The sequence below is a fragment of the Calypte anna genome, chromosome 13 (genome assembly GCF_003957555.1).
Source record: "Calypte anna isolate BGI_N300 chromosome 13, bCalAnn1_v1.p, whole genome shotgun sequence".
In the NCBI taxonomy this organism is placed as follows: Eukaryota; Metazoa; Chordata; class Aves; order Apodiformes; family Trochilidae; genus Calypte; species Calypte anna.
Window position 1 is genome coordinate 13314995 of NC_044259.1, and position 16079 is coordinate 13331073.

The 16079-nt window shown below is 40.2% G+C and overlaps 1 protein-coding gene across 8 annotated transcripts in view; it reads left to right on the plus strand.

Annotated features, from left to right (window-relative positions):
- SGCD (sarcoglycan delta) overlaps positions 1-14302 on the plus strand; it is a 309746-nt gene extending 295444 nt beyond the window's left edge. For all 8 annotated transcript variants that reach the window (XM_030458786.1, XM_030458785.1, XM_030458784.1 and 5 more), the window contains 2 exons: positions 3925-4048; positions 5636-14302. In XM_030458786.1, the coding sequence (XP_030314646.1) occupies positions 3925-4048; positions 5636-5809 (298 nt within the window). In that variant the 3' untranslated portion in view covers positions 5810-14302. The remainder of the gene's footprint in view (positions 1-3924; positions 4049-5635) is intronic.
- Positions 14303-16079: the final 1777 nt, after the last annotated feature.

A 16079-nucleotide genomic window follows, 5' to 3' on the forward strand; every position in this document is an offset into this window, starting at 1 on the left:
ATTACTGCTGTTGGAGAACTAAGAACTGAGATTAAGGGTCAGATTTGTTATGGCATTTAGATGCTCAATGGGATTTTCACAAGTACTTAACACCCATTGTAATAAGCAGAACCAGAGTACTTAGCTCAGAAAATCCTGTTATTTGTTTAATTTCTTTTAAAATTTTGGGCTTACATGACACCCTGGGATCTGTAGAAGAAGTTCTCAGATCACCCAGACAGGAGACTGACTCTTAATCCACCTACTATAGGAGGCAGTAGGTGAGACAGGAGTAACTTTATGGCAGTGGTGAGCATCAGGACCGTGTCTTGGTTCTGCATTCAGCATCCTGTGGATAGCAGTGAACTCACCCCCTTGAACAGCTCTGTGAGAAAGGTCAGAACCCACTCTTGGAAAAAATAAGCTACACCCATAGTCAGTAAGAAGGGCTTATGTGCCAATTGCTGGGATAGAAAATTCAAGAGCAGTAGCAAATAATGAAACAATCTATATTCATGCAGCCACCTTTCCAGCGTGCTGCTGTAAGTACGGCCTTACACCTAACTGAGAGATGGGAATCCTACTGAAAGCTCCAGAGTATCACACCAGAAAACAAATGTTGATTTTGAACAAATGATCTGTGCATCGCTAAATCATTTTCTTTCATTATTAGTCTCCAAATTGGTTCTGCTCTGGAAGACAGAATTAGGTTTAAAAGCAGTGTGTCTTGTAGACACTTGTTTCAAAGGAAAGTATTCGGTAAACGTTGCTCACACCCCCTGGAGGATAAACTCCTCACTTGCTGCTTCTGGCTTTGCACAGAGTTTTCAGCTCCTGGTTTTGAGAGGTGTCTCAGGGATTCATTCAGGATATCAGAAGGTAATCAAATTAGATCACTTTAAATCATATGCCCCTCAAGTGCAATGGAAGATTTTTATTAAGGCCTTTCTGTCCTTATGTACAGGACCATAAACTGGGACAAAAGTCACATACAGATGGAGTTACACCAGTATCAAACACATAAGAGAGAGGAGTCAGACTCTAAACCCTTTTGCACAGGCACAAAATCATGTGGGCTGCAAGCCCAAATTTCTCTTCACTGGAAGAGCTGCACTTTGCTGTTCTTTACTTGCACTCATTTCCATTATTTTAATGGAAATTAAAAGGTTCTAAAAAACCCTCGGGCTTCAAAATTATAATTTTCATTTTAAAGGGATTAGTTTTGGTTAATTCAGCATGTGGGCAATATTGCAGCTGCCTAAGCTAGTGATTTAGGATGAGGGGGTCAGCCCAGCTATCTTTGGTGCTGTGAGGAGTGGGATGGGTTACAGTGCAGCAGCAAAGCCCCAGTTATGTGCTTCTCCCACTTCACACCATAGAGTGACAGGGAGTTGCTCAAGAGGGTCTCTTGTGTCTTTTTGTGTTGTTATTTGCTGAGTATGACTTGTATGGGACAGAATACTCTGTTTGGTCGATTTTGGTCATTTATCTTGTCCGTTCCTCCGTAAGGAAGGGTTTGTAGGTGTGGCCTCTTTACTCCTTTTCTCCTTCTGGAGGGCAAAACATTCCTCAGGACTGAGCAGTGTCCTTGGTTCTGCACACCAGTCTCTAACTGTAACTATAAACATCGAGTGTTATCAGTTCTAGAAGCAGACACTGACTGAGAAACTTGCCGTTAATTTCAGTAAGTGCAGCTCCTTACAAGAGACTTATCTGAAAGCAAAATTACGAGACAGAAAATTACCTTTATCCTGGCTCAGACCAGGACATGCGCTTACAAGGTTTATTTCTCATTGGGCAGAAGAGCTCCGAGATTAACAGATGAACAAATATATTGAGACTTCTAAGACATTGAAGATATTGGAGTCACTAGATGTCAGAGAGCTGGAGTCACCTAGCTGTGGTTCTTCAGAATTATTTTATCCTCCGATCAGCTCAGTTGTCTTGGACTCTGGACACCTCCTCTCATGAATTAAGTTACAGTGACTTCAGACATTACTGGCCTTAGCTGTCTGCTTCTCTGGAGGACCCTGTCTCTGGAGCGGAGGCAGCAGGAGTGAATGTGTGCCTGCATCCCAGGCACCGTAGCTCAGCTCCTGGTGACTGAGTGCAAGCAGAGCATCTTTTATTTTTCTTGGTAAACACCAGTTTGTGAGCTGCACCTCTCCAAGGATGAGAGCATACTGTATCCTTGGGCAGAAATCTCCAGGGAAAATGTGGGGTAGGCAGCGTGCTAAGCCATCATAATGACAGCCACCAGACTGCATGGGCCAGAGCCCTGAAGCTGTGCACTGTGACCATTTTACCATAGAGAAATTCTAACAGATGTTGGAAAGGCAGCTACTGCAATTGAAAGAGGGAATCGTATCCCACGTAGCACTATGATTTCATGTCAATCATTCTTTGCAAGCTTTTTTTTCCTCTATGCAATCTGCAATTCAATCAGGAAAAAAAAAAAAAAAAAGAGGAAATTGAGTCACAGCAGTCTTTAACCTCAGGTCCCTCATACAGGAACCAGCCTGTGATACAAGTGAAGGGATCAGAAGAAGGTTTGTGTAAAATGTAGCTCTTCTTCAGAGAGAAAAACAAAAAGTAGCTCAGGAATATTGTGCAGACACTATTAGTTGTGACACCATGCTCACTGCTTGTGCTGCAGATGCCTCAGTTCTTCCTCAAAATTTAGATTTAGCTGAGTTAGCCAGGAAATTATGTAAGAGTTTGGGGTCTTGAGGAAAGGTGTTCAAAAAACACAATATGAAGACACCAAAAAGAGGGAAAGTCATAACTTGAGAAGTGACACACTGAGGGAAATGTGCTTTTGCTTTATTGAACTGTTGACTGCAATAAATACAGCTGAATTCCTTCAGCTTTCCATGTTGTCTCAATACCAGCAGGAGTCCATTTAAGAATACACTTACTCACACAAACGATTATATATAAAGAGCAGAGAAACAGCTGAAGAGCCACTCCAGTAAGGCAAGAAAATACTAAAATCTGCCCAAGTAAGGCTGTGTGCTGCCCTCTGCTTTGGCTTTGTCAGTGCTGCCTGTCCAGAGCAGCTGAAGCAGAGGAGCTTCTGTTGCAGTCTACCTGCCTGCTTCACCTGGGGAGATCCCAGCCTAGATTTTGTGATGGTATGGTAAATAAATGGTGGTAAAATCAATTAAGATAATACTCCCAACGAGGGAGAATTAGGGTTTTATTACAATAATTTTCAATACAAGAATTAATAATAGACTCTGTTATAAAAGGAGAGAGAAGTATAAGACCTACAAATGGATACATCAGCAAGGAAGACTGGACCTTGCACTTCTGCACCTTACAGCATTAACCCCAGCTGCCTCAACTGGCAGGTCTGGCTGGGTTATTGCTATAGCAGGGTTGTCAGATACCTGTGTGGTATCTCCATGATTAGGAGGGGTCAAAGCACTGCAGAGGGAGGCACGACTGTAAACAGTGAGATTTGAGCATAGTACTGGAGCCCAGGAATTTTAGGGTCTTTGCGGATTTCTTTATCTTCTTAAATCCTTCTAAACCTCACATTATCGAGAGTTAGGAGAACTAATTTGTTCCTGCTTGAACAGTGGTTTGAGGGAGAAAAGTGCTTGCACTCTCTGTGTAGGTATGCTGCTTTACTAATATCCCCAGTCAGCACTGATTAGTTAGAAGCCTGAGCCTGCATTTGAGCAAGCTGATCACGGAGGAAGGAAGGTTTATTGCACACAGCATAGCAAAGCTGATATGAATTGTTAGCAGCCTGGGTTTGGCATGTGCATTATCACATTCTGCATGAATTCTTTCGACTGACTAAAGCAGGCATAGATCTGAGGATCAGCAGGTCCTTGGGTGCCATGCAATGGGCAGTCAGGCTGTGCAAGAAGACAGCCTGAGAGTGAGCATTAATGTTCAACACATCAGGGTCTCCAACTCTCCTTTCTGTTACAGACTGGAGTCACCTACACGTGCACTGGTGATGGAGGCTCCAAAAGGCATTGAGATCAATGCTGAGGCCGGCAGCTTGAAAGCCACGTGCAGGACAGAGCTCAGGCTGGAATCCAAAGATGGAGAGGTAAGTGAAGGACATCAAGCCCTGCAGCAAAAACAAACTGAGCCACAAATCTCCTGCAGATTAGTATCCTTCTGAGTCAGTGAGCCATTGCATTTGAAACACTGGTTTGAAAGCACTGGTGCAGCAAACTTTCCTAGCTTAGTTTCTGCTAGCAGTGGTTGAACATATCGAATGCAAATGAGAAATGCTTTGTGGCAAAGGCTGATTCATTATTTCTAAAGTGCTTGGATAATAGCATCTGTTGTTCAAGCAGATTTATGTAGCTGTAAAATATACAGTGCTCGGAAATTCTTTGTTTCCTTGTCAGCTTAAAGAAAGGTTCACTTGGCCAATATAATTAAATCTTTCATTATACATTTTTCTATAAGAAGATCTTAATTCTCCAGTATGAATCTGAAAAGTGGCTTTCAGATGTTTTCATTTTGGAAAGCAAGGGAACATTAGGAGACAGATTGTTACACTGGGGAAAGTTCCAAAGGGGAAGAGAGAATAACTAAAAATGATATTACAGAACAAAAGTAACATAGGGCCTGAGTAATGCCTTTTATGGTGTGTAAAAAATACATGGGCACATGGTTCTCATCACCTCCTGCCACAATGATGGAAGACACCAAAGCATTTGGCTGAGGAGCTCCCACTGGCAAATCCACCAAGAGCTTTGGCAGGAGGAACTTGCCAATGAGTGCCAACCTCCTGGCAATAGGGTTCCCACATGAGGCAACATTTTTCTATCTTAGTGTCAGCTGTAATAAATAGAATGGGATTTTTACAACAATTCCTGTAATTTCTAAACATTTGCCCTTTAAGATGTTCCAAACATGGATCACGAGTGTTAACCAACAAACTTTAAAAAAAAATAAAAAAGAAACCCTGACCTGATACCCTACAATTGAAATCCAAGGCATTTCACTATCGATTGCCTTGAAGGTTTTAACACTTTATTTTAAAATGCACGTGTTGCCTCCTTCAGGAGATTAGATGGTTGGATACTGAAACTGGAGACTACTTCTGTAGTTGCAAGTTAAGTGCAAATCCTGTCAGTGGCCCTGTAATATTCTGGTATGCAGGTTACCTTACTGTGCTCTTCTTGATGATGTCAGAACACTCCTGTGTAGCTGCCTTGTGTTTAAGAGCTGCTACATGTTCACTTTTATGTTCTGTTTTACAGGAAATTCAGGTCAGTTTTGGCATTTAAGTTATTACATACAAGTGCTACGTGTATACATAAAATATGCATAAAAGTCAGTGCTGTGAGCCTCCAAATGGAGGTGGCAATGGGATCATAGTGCCAGAAGTCCCCACGTTTTGTGGATGTGAACCATGCCCACTCCCCACCCAGCTGTGGTTACCTCGGGCTGGGTTAAATGAACCAGGGCAGAGAGGCAGGAAGCTGCTTGCCAAGGAAACACAGTGGGTAAAAGCAGTTCATGTGCTTTCCCTAATTTGTATCAGACTTTCCCATGTTACACATTTGTCTACCTGTTTTTTCTAGAGTGGAATTCCAAAGGAAGCTTCTTGAAAATGCAAGACCAAAAGTAACAGCTCTCCCCTAATTATCTTTCTCTCTTTCTCCCCCTCTGACTTCAGATAACGTTGAATTCTGCAAAAATCAAACTACCTAACTTGCCTCAAGGATCTTCCTCTTCTTCAGGGTCCAGGCAAAAAATCTATGAGCTCTGTGTGTGTCCCAACGGGAGGTTATTTCTGTCTCAGGCAGGCACAAGCTCAACCTGCCAGATAAATACAAGCGTCTGCCTTTGAGAGACAATTTGCAGTGGGGCATCGCAGGCAGCACAAAAGCCAGTTCTGGTCTCACAGATTGCAGCTGCCAACTATTTTTACTAGAACACAGAAAGCCTATCAAAGACTTTTTTTGTGTGTGCGCGCGCGTGTGTGTGAATATATATATATAAAAAGATATATATAAAATATATATATATATATCCTCTGTGTAAAATGATGTTTCAGTACAAGGAATCCCAGGGTGACCCTGTTATATTTCTGTAGCATTTCTTTTCCCACATCAAAATTTACTGGTACAACCTGATGAATTGGATTTGATGCTCCCCTGGACCTTCCATTTTAATACAGTTTAATGATCATCCGCTTGTTTTTGATCATAATCTCAGAGTGATGGGATTGCTGGCTGGAACGGATGTAGACCCACTAACATACAAAGGGAAGAGAAGGGAAAATAATCTCTGATTATTTTTGCACCATTAAATCAGTGACATTAAACAAAACAAAACAAAATTTAAAAAAAAAAAAAGACCCAATAGACAAACAAATAAACAAAAAGAAAAAACAACAAAGTAGCCAGATGTGCTGCACTGATCAGCTAGAGTGATCCAGGGTACCCGAGGTTATACTTAATTTTCTCTTTAATTTTTACCTGAAGCTTTTCACCTAGTTGAGAGACATGGATAGCATTTGGGCAGTAGAAAAGTCCAGATCTATTTGCTGGCAGCATGTATTTTTCTGCAAAGGTTTGAGACTTGCCTTTGCCTGGCCAAGGATGCCTTGTGTTATTCAGATGTGACATTTCAGTTCTAACCCTAACCTAAAGTCATCTCTGTGCTAAGAAAACTGGCCTTGAATTTAGTTCTTGGAAGGAAGAAAATTACAGAAGTTGGGCTAAATAAAAAAATCCTGAACATCCTTAGTGAACAGGTAACCTGGATCCAGGTATCCTGGATCACTCTTCTTTAGCACCTTAAATTTGAAAATATGCAGTGTGAAATTGTAAAGATTTAAGATCTGAACATTTCCTATCACCATTTATATAAACAGGGAAAATTACCTATTCTACCCACAGAAAAAGAGACATTCGTGCAAATTTGGTGTGTCCTGTAGATGCTGTGCCACAACTTTTGTCACTTTCCTTTTAGGATATATAGTTCCAGGTCACCTAGATTTGGTGGAGACTGCAAATATCAGAGATTCTGACAATTAAACAGATTTTTTTCAAAAGGATTTATAAAGATCATGACAAAACCAGTTGACTAGAAAGCAGGGGCTTTTGATGCTAGTTCCTCTAGAATTTAAGCCCATATAACTCTGTGGTTGAACTTCTTCACGGGTGCATTTTTCTTTATTTAAGTCCAGGAGTCACAGGCAGCATAAAATGTGAAATCTGATCTGGTAACATTACTTCCACAGTTCAGGTTTTGAAAAATAATCATAAGAGCCCAGATCATTGAATTTTGACCCATAGTTGCATCCACATGCATGTAAAAATCTTTGAAAAACAAACGTACTAATTACTGCAAAAGTGTCCAAGTTGCAATAACCTCATGAGAAGAGATGCTTTTGAGAGTATATTAACCTCACATGCAAATATGACAGATCCATGCCCATCCCTACTGAAATCTAAGAAAAGCTGATATTCTTCAAGCAATCTTTAAGAAAAAATGTAGCTGACAGCAATTTGGAAAAAAAAAACTTATCCCATTCCTTTTCTACAATATCTTTGTGGTCTGGAGAGTACCAGGGTTTGTTTTTTTAAATGAATAATTCTGGCTTAATCTAAAATTGAGTGGACTCAAAGGAAAGATTTCTATGCAGTTTAGATTAGATGTCTTGCTGCCTAATAAAGCAGCAGTCCCATAAATTTTGTTCCTAAATGAGGACTGAATGATCTACTTTTACTTCAGTAGTGTTTTCTGATTAATTAATTAATTCAAGCTATTTGTTAATGAATTGTTCCCTTAATTATTATGTCTTGAGTCGACGTTTGAATGCAAAGGGTCACCCAGGATAACAATTGTATTGGGACACAGGACTATACCATCTCTGTTCAAAGAGGGGAATTGTGCCTATGCCTTAAGTCAATGCACTCAGCAAGGAGAAGCACATCATATTTATCTTGTTATTAAAACTCTTTTATTTGGGGGGAGGGACAGGAAGGTGTCTTGGAAACTGGTTGCAACTTAAAACAGATGTCAATGAAATGCATTAAGACTGTCGGGACACCTAGAGTGCTACAGACTCTTTTTTTACCATGTTAAATATAGCAAAATACTGTGTACGTTACCTCTGGGACCACCACTGAAGTCCCATTCATAGTCCTACATTAACTGTAGTGTTTTTTTCCCTGTTCCATTTGATAATGTTCACAAATCTTATAGCAAGCAGGCCCCAATTTATGAATAATTCCCCTGTGAGCAATTGTGAAGACATATGCTGCAGGAAGAGTAGCTTGTACAGAAAATGAGTCTCACTAACTTCCCCATCCCCAAGCATATTAATGCTGCTGAGAGAGGCAGTGCTGGATGCAGGGACTGACCCACCAGGGATGCTGAATCCCAGTTCCCAAGCTCTGCTTCTGAGAGACTGGTGGCTCAGTCCTCATCCCTGTGGCTGCTCCTCTGAGAATTTCCATCCCACCAAATTCATTTGGAGTGGCTGGTTTTCTCAGCTGGGCTCTTGAATGAGATTGTCACCTTCTCCTGTCTTGAAGCTGTGAAACTGCTGAAGGACAGTCAGCCATTTATTTTGGTATAAATTTCTGTGGGAAAGCTGTTAAGGACTGATATTAAACAACTGTGCCATCACTGCAGATGCTTCTCTGAGGTGAAAAGGGTACATTAATTATGTCTATGTAAAGGAATTGTAATTTCTTCAGTATATTTTACAATCATGTTTCAATCTTAAACAGCATACAAGTATTTGCTGTGGTGAAAGAGGAGGTATTGTTGCTGGAAGGATTGACCCTGTATAAAGACTTGTAAATCATTTAAGCCTCACTTGAATTTTAAGACAGTAGTGCAGAGGATGCTGTCTGCACTTGTGTTTGCCATGGGATGAGTCCCCACTGTGCAGTGAGAGGCAAACCAGAGTAGACAGGACTGCATTGTCTGAGATCCAGGGGGAAGGGTGAAAGAAATTTTGTTGGAAAAGCAGCATGCAAAACCATCCAGATATCTCATGCTTCACAGTTTGTTGCTGGAGCTGTTGTGTGGTAATGGACAGACCTTCTGGACAAAGCAAGTGCACGAGCGTCCTTTTCCCTCCTGCCTTGCTCAGCAGTCTCTCACAGTTGCTGTACCTGCATGGGTTGGGTTTCCCTCAGTCTATTTAAATTAGAGTCCCCCCTGGCTGGAATTTCATACATATGCTCTACCTATCATTGATAAAACACCAAAAACAAACAAGGTTTTGTGTGTTTCTTTTTGTGAATCTGATCTGCAGTTTAGTTCAACTGAGCATTTGCTATTTGAGGAGATGGTGTTTATCTTAAACCAGAGTTCTATTTTACCTCCCAATGCTAAGGCAAGGCTGGGGTGGATGGTGAATTTGTTTCTTCTGAGATCAGTGGAAGAGATATCAATGACTTTTGTGGCCTGAGATGGAACAGGAACTGGAGAGGTGACAATTCAGAGCTCTGAGGGCAGTGGACACACTGCCAGCCTTTAGGGAGACTGAACCCTGGCTTTGCACTGTGTCCTGCATCACAGCAGAAGCAGGAAAACCCCACTGAAATGCTGATCAAGGGACTGTGTTTCTAAGGTAAATATACCTTAGGCAGCCATGAATACTGCTGTTAAAGATAAATACATTTATATATTTAAAATCCTTTATAGGGTTTTGAGATTATTTTTTTTTTAAAAAAAACACTTTGTAAGCAGTCAGGAAGCTCACCTGTCTACTGTATATGCACTGTATGGCCCTTCTGCTTCCATGGATGAATTAGGATTTTTTTTCTAAAGCAAAAAACCTTTGACATTAACAAAAGCAAAGATCCTGATAATACAACTACATCCATTCTGCAAGTTTCTTTGTGGGTCTTTTGGTTTGTTAGTATTTTTAACTTTCAAAGTACATTATTAGTCAGTGAAATGGGTAGCTTAAGGGTACAAAGAAATGTTAACACTAAAGGAAGTCATCAAAAGGGGAAGACAGTAACTAATAAAATATGTACAAGGCCTCACTTAGGCATACATTTAAAACAAACCCTAAGAGTTATTTTTTGGTGGTGTCTCAGTCATGTGCTGTCACAAAGCTGTATTTTGAGAGGTCCTTTTTTTTCTCCTTTAATAAGAATTATCATATATATGCAGAACCAAAAATAGTTAAGGCATAAACCTAAAAAATATCATCTGCAATACCCAGTATAGCAAAGTGATATCTAAATTTTTTTAAAGGTCCCTAGAAAATTCTTCAAGCTTAAAGATACATTCTCATGGAATTTGAGAAAATGTCAGGTTAGTTCACATCATACCTAATCTGCAAATAGAGATGTTCTTAAAGGAAATTAGCTTTTGTTGTCATAAGATGTGCACAAGCATACAAGTATATATATATATATATAAATATACACGCACACACCTTCACATACACTTGTTTACACCAAAAGCCAATTTTCTTTGTATTTGTTGTTATGGCTTTAATTTTCACATGGTAAAAGACAGTGAGACAAAGACCAAAGACTTAGAGAAATTCATTGCTTCTGTGGTTGCCCTTATGCCTGAAATGCATTCACTTTAATGGTGCTTTTTTGAATTGGGCAGGAAAAATACAGGTAAATTGCAAAGCTGCATTTGAGACAGTAAAGCACAGGGAAAGCAACTTAGTAAATGGGAAGAAAAGGAAATAACATGAAAAATCTTTAAATGTCAGCAGAAGGCAAGATTAACCAAAATTTTAAATGTGAAGAAATTACCCAGAACACTGAAAGGCATCATCCTGGGCTGAGAGTATAAACTGAGTAAATAATAAACTGAGTAAATGGCACTGGCTCTTCACTTACTTGCACTGGAGTATTTTTAGACTAAGAACTCCAGTAGCTGCTCAGTGAAAAAGAGTGACTGGGCCATAATGATTTCAAAGTGTATACAGTAAAAACAAAACAAACATAAATACTTTTTTCTTTTTTTTTTTACCTTTTTTTTTTTTTTTTTAGGATGACATTTTAAATTTTGAAATGTCATCATTCAGAATTCACCCCAGCAAGTGCAGGGCATGTTACTGCAGAGCCTTGCCAAGCCTTTTTATTGCCATTGCTGTTGAGCAATGAAATCCTGGCAATATTTCCATTTTCCTCATTTTAACCTTTTTCCTCAGTTCTGAATCACCTGTGCAATATTTGAGTGGCCCAAAGTCCCCCTATACATAGGGCTGCATGCAGCCAGAAGCCCCCAAGCCCCCACAGTGTGACTTGTCAGTCCCACATTCCCTGCTCCAAACCCAAAATTTGTGTCCAGGTGAAACTGGGGACTTGTTGGTAAATTTTGTGCAGTGTTTCAGGGATTATGTAGCTGAGTTTACAGCTGTGACTGGAGCAGGGTTAAACACGACATGGTGCTGATGAGATTACTCAAGCAAAGTGGAGTGAATGAAACAAGGCAGGTAGGAGGGAGAGGGACGAAATGGTGAGAGACATCACCCTAATCACAGTAATGCAGCAAACTTCTCTGCCTGTTCTCCCTATTTTACTTTAGATTAATAACATCCATTTTACTAAATACAGTAGGAATTATGCTTGATCTTTCATGGTGCACAGTGAAATTACAGTCACTGAAACCACTTACAGCTTGGGTTGTTCAAGATTGCTGGTGTGTTAATTCCTTCCAGAGTAACCACAGTGGCTAGGGGCTTGTATTGAAATTATAGTGAATAGCTTGTATTTAGAAAGCTTTTAAGTCTTCTGTGGTTGAGAAGCCCATGGTTATGCACATATTTCTCTGAGGCTTTATCATTTCAGGCACTCTTTTCCTGCCATTTGAATTGTATTATGTCATTCTGAAAAGTGACACACTTTCTTTATACAGGAAAAGATGGAAATTTAAAGCTGCAGGGCTTTTATCTGAAGCGAAGAAGAAAATATAACCACAGTGTATCATGGAGATTTCCCATCCAAGTCACTTTAAACTAGAGGTGTGAGTCCCTTAAAAATTAATTTGCAACAAGTGTAATTCCTGTGGGAAAGTTAGCACTGCTGTCACTCCCAGGAAATTTCTCACCTTATTACAGCTGAGGCCATGCAATGGCTTTGCTTTCCTGCCACCAGTCGGTATAGACAAGCTGTCTGTTCTTTTGGGGTAACTCATCTCTGGATTGGGTTTTTGTTAGTTTTTAATCAATATTTAAAAATAGGAAGTTTATCTCTGTTGTGAAGCGATATGTAATTGTATGTTGGTCTCATATTTAGTTGGTTTATTCTGCCAGCAAGAGAAAATATCAGAAGAAGAAAATTGTGCAATAATGCTACATTTGCATTGTGCCCTGATAGCAAATCCTTCAGATAAAAACAGGCAGCCTTAATTACACAGTGTTTTCTTCAAAGATTAAAAAGGACTTTTTGGAGCCCTTCATCAGGTCCTGCCCAAATGGAGAGTCTCACCATTTCTAACATGTTTGCCACTACAGGAATAGGCCTATTACAAGGCATAGTTCATGTGCATCTTTTCATGTAGCAGGAATTTCAGTCTCACATTTTTGCCTCATTCAGAAGGCTTAACAGCTGATAGGAGATAAAGTGTTCCAAAGCTTGCTACTGCTAAATGCATTATCACTTTCTAAATCAATGTAATTTCTTTGTTTGGTTTGTTGTTTTTTTTTTTTTAAATTGTCATAAGAGTCCTTGAAACCTCTTGAGGCATGCTCATGCCAGAGAGCATATGAATTATTTGTGGGCAGTGCCATTTTCATTGAAGGCTGGAATATAGATGACAAAATGTTGCTGTTAAAAGTTTCTCTTGCACTTACTTAGCTGCAAACACCACCACCCCCAAACACTATGGCTTGATATCTTTAGGATAGCTGCCTGTAGAGCTGGGAGTTGACACCATTGCTAAGCCAGAGCCTGAAAATTTTGTCTTCATCTGGCTCGTCTGAGCTTGTGCACTCAGTATCAGTTCTATTATTGATGTAGTGGGTAATTAAACCCTTTGGCAGTAGTAATGATTTTACTGTTATGTATCTGCAGTCTAAGAGGTGTAAATGATGCTGGCTGTTGCTGTTCAAGCAAGCCTTTGACCACTTTGAAGGCATCAGCCATAACTCCAGAAAGTGCAGCTGAGCAGCTCTTAAAGCCACAGCCTGGTAATATTTGTACAGCATCCAAGGAGATACCGTGGGGATGGTGCCCTGGTACCTCCACTCAGGAAGCTGCAAGGTGGGGGAGGCAGGTGAGCAGCTTTGCCCTTTCTCCTTTATCTCCATCCCATTGCCAGATCCTCTGCACCAGAACAAGCAGCACAGCAGGATGGCTGCCTTGGGAGACTGGGCTGGAGCAGTTCAACGGGGCCAGTCACAGCACAAGGATCTGACTGTAGCTGGTGTAAATTAGGATTTTGATCCATTAAACTCACTAGTAGGCTGAGGGTTTGGCCCTGAAGGTTTAGCACCTTTTGTGAAATTAAAAGGAGGAGTTTGGCTGCTCTGTCTAAACTACAGTTTGAATTGTATCCGGGCTGCATGGGACACAGGACCCCTTCTGCATTGAGCTTTCACACATAGGTGTTTATTTGCACAGAGGTGCAGATAAAGAGCTTAAGCTGCTGCCTGAAAAAGGAGGCATGTTCATCCAGATAGGATGAACTACCCCTTGTCACTGCCACAAACCACACCTGTGATTTGGTGGGTGATGCAGGAAGCAGGAGATCTCACCAGGCAGGCACTGGGGCTCTGCTGGTGTTCAGGCAGGGCTGGGCTCTCTGCTGAGGGGCCCTCTCATGGCAGGCATTGCTGGAGGAATTCTTTCTTTTCCCCTTTCGTGGGCTATCAGATAGAGCACAGAAGTTAAGATGAGCAGATCCTGCCCTGCAGAGTAAGAACATGCTTATGAAGAGCAGAGCTAAGCAATTCTAGACTGTTTATTGAAGAAGGGCTCAGTTGCCAGCATTGGCACTTGGATTTCTCTCTAGATTACAGCTTTTCCTGAGCTGCAACCCAGATCTCATGATGGATCTGCTCTGTGCAGTAGTTTGGGAGCAGGGAAGGAACTGACCTGCTGGATCTGATTTGGATCATTCTGGGTTTTGGGTTTGGTTTATTACTATCCATCCCTTATTTGAATTAGTTTCCTTGTGCATGAATCCCAATAGAGTTGTTGATATAAATGAAACAAATGCTCCATGTAGGTAGACCCAACAGCAAAACAACATTCAGTGCAAGTCAAAGCAAAAATCTTGTTCATCTACAGCAGTAGCATAAAAGGCATGACCCATATGCTAGAGCAGTTTTCATCTGTGATGATAAAATACCTTGTCTGACCTCTACTCTGATAATCACCAATGACCTTGATTGTGTAAACAAGACAAAATGAATTTAAGATCTTATCACAGTTCTCATTAAGAATTTCAGATTTGTTTGGCTTTTTTCTTTTTAATTTATGTATGTGTGTGGTTGTGTGGGAAAACAGAAAGCTTTTTTGTATCAAATAACATCAATCCTTGCACACTCTATGCAAAATTTTGTAAGCATTGCAATAATGCTATGAATTACACAAGGAACTATTTTAACTTTATTACACTTTCTGTATAAAAAAAAATTTGTATTTAAATGATTTCAACTGCAATCTTGTAAAATATATTAATAAAATAATGATTGTTAAGAATGAAAGTGATGTTGGAAGTTTGTTTGTTTGAGCATGGCAAGCATGAATTATATCCTAGCCATATCCTACAGACATGAAAGTTTGAGGTCTGTCTGTAGGCTATGCCAAACTGGATAACACTGGTGATGTTGCAGAGGACAGGATGAGAACCTCTGTGGAGGGTTGTCAGAAGAGAACCTGTCCTTAGGAAAAAAAAAAAAAAGAAAAAAATCTCTTCTTTGGGGGTAGTTGAGTTGCTACCTTGCTTAGTCTCGTTGCATATTTTTCCTAGCTTTAGGGTCTTGCAGCCAAGAAGTGTTGCAGGCATTACCTGAGCATCATAAACCTCTCTGAGAGGATCACTGCCTCTTTCCTGGGAGGGGATCTGGTATTGCTTGTGCTCTAAACCAGTGGGAACTCAACGTTTTCCAAGGGGGAGCAGAGGTAGATGCATTGTCTGGAAACAAGTCTCTAGTTGTGCACACACAGCATGGGAAGCACAAGCTCATTTTTGTCTGTAAGAAAAAGTAACAACAGAGTGTCCTGGACCATTTGGTCCAGATAAGCCTCTTGAAAACCTGTAGTTGTTTTAACAATCCCTTAGTTTTATTTTAATTGGCTAACTAATCAGATGGTCATGGGTGACTTTGCATGTGTCAGGCATGTGAGGGCATTCTGCAGGAGCTGGGCTTTAAATATGAATTTGTTCACCCTGGATATTGACAGTAAATAAAAGCATTGCCTGAGGCTCATCTGAACAAATAGCAAGAATTCAATCCGTCTGAAAAAATATGCAACTGACAAATAATTCATTAATTTAATCCCATTAAGAAGCATGGTGGCAGGAACTTCACAGCACCCACAGGATATGCAGTGCTTCATTTTTCTGGGAAAATTATCAACATTCCTGAGTTTTTTCTTGCAGTTCCTACAGGTAATTAATTGTTTGGGGTTTTTTTTCCCTAAATGGAGAACAAAAAGATGAACCAACCAAAAAAAATTATGAAAGCAGAAAAGAAGAATTGAGATTAAATGATTCCATTTTATACTCTGTAAAAAAATAACAACTTCAACTTTTAAAAATCTTGTGTGAAGCTGGGTTTTTGTATGTATCATCTAAGTCAAGTAAAGACAAGTTGCTGCTGCTGAAATTCGGTTGCTAAATCAGAGTGATTATTTTTATTTTTATGAACAGTGTCCAGAAATCAGTGATGAGCAGTATTTGTTTTAACAGGTGTTTTTTCCTAGTGCTGCGACCTTGAACGTTCTCTCCTTAAACTGAACAGAAAAATGCTCCTGAATTTAGCGATCAAAGTTTGAACCTGAATTGCTCCAGTGCCAAATATTTCCCAAGGGAAAACTATATGGTCTCATTTAAAAGAGAAATAGCAAGAAGTCTTGCCAGCAGCTAGAACTTGACTCTTTTCTGTGGTCATTTCAGAATAAAAACCACAATGTATCTAGTCTGAAAAAATTTGATTAACATTATCAAGC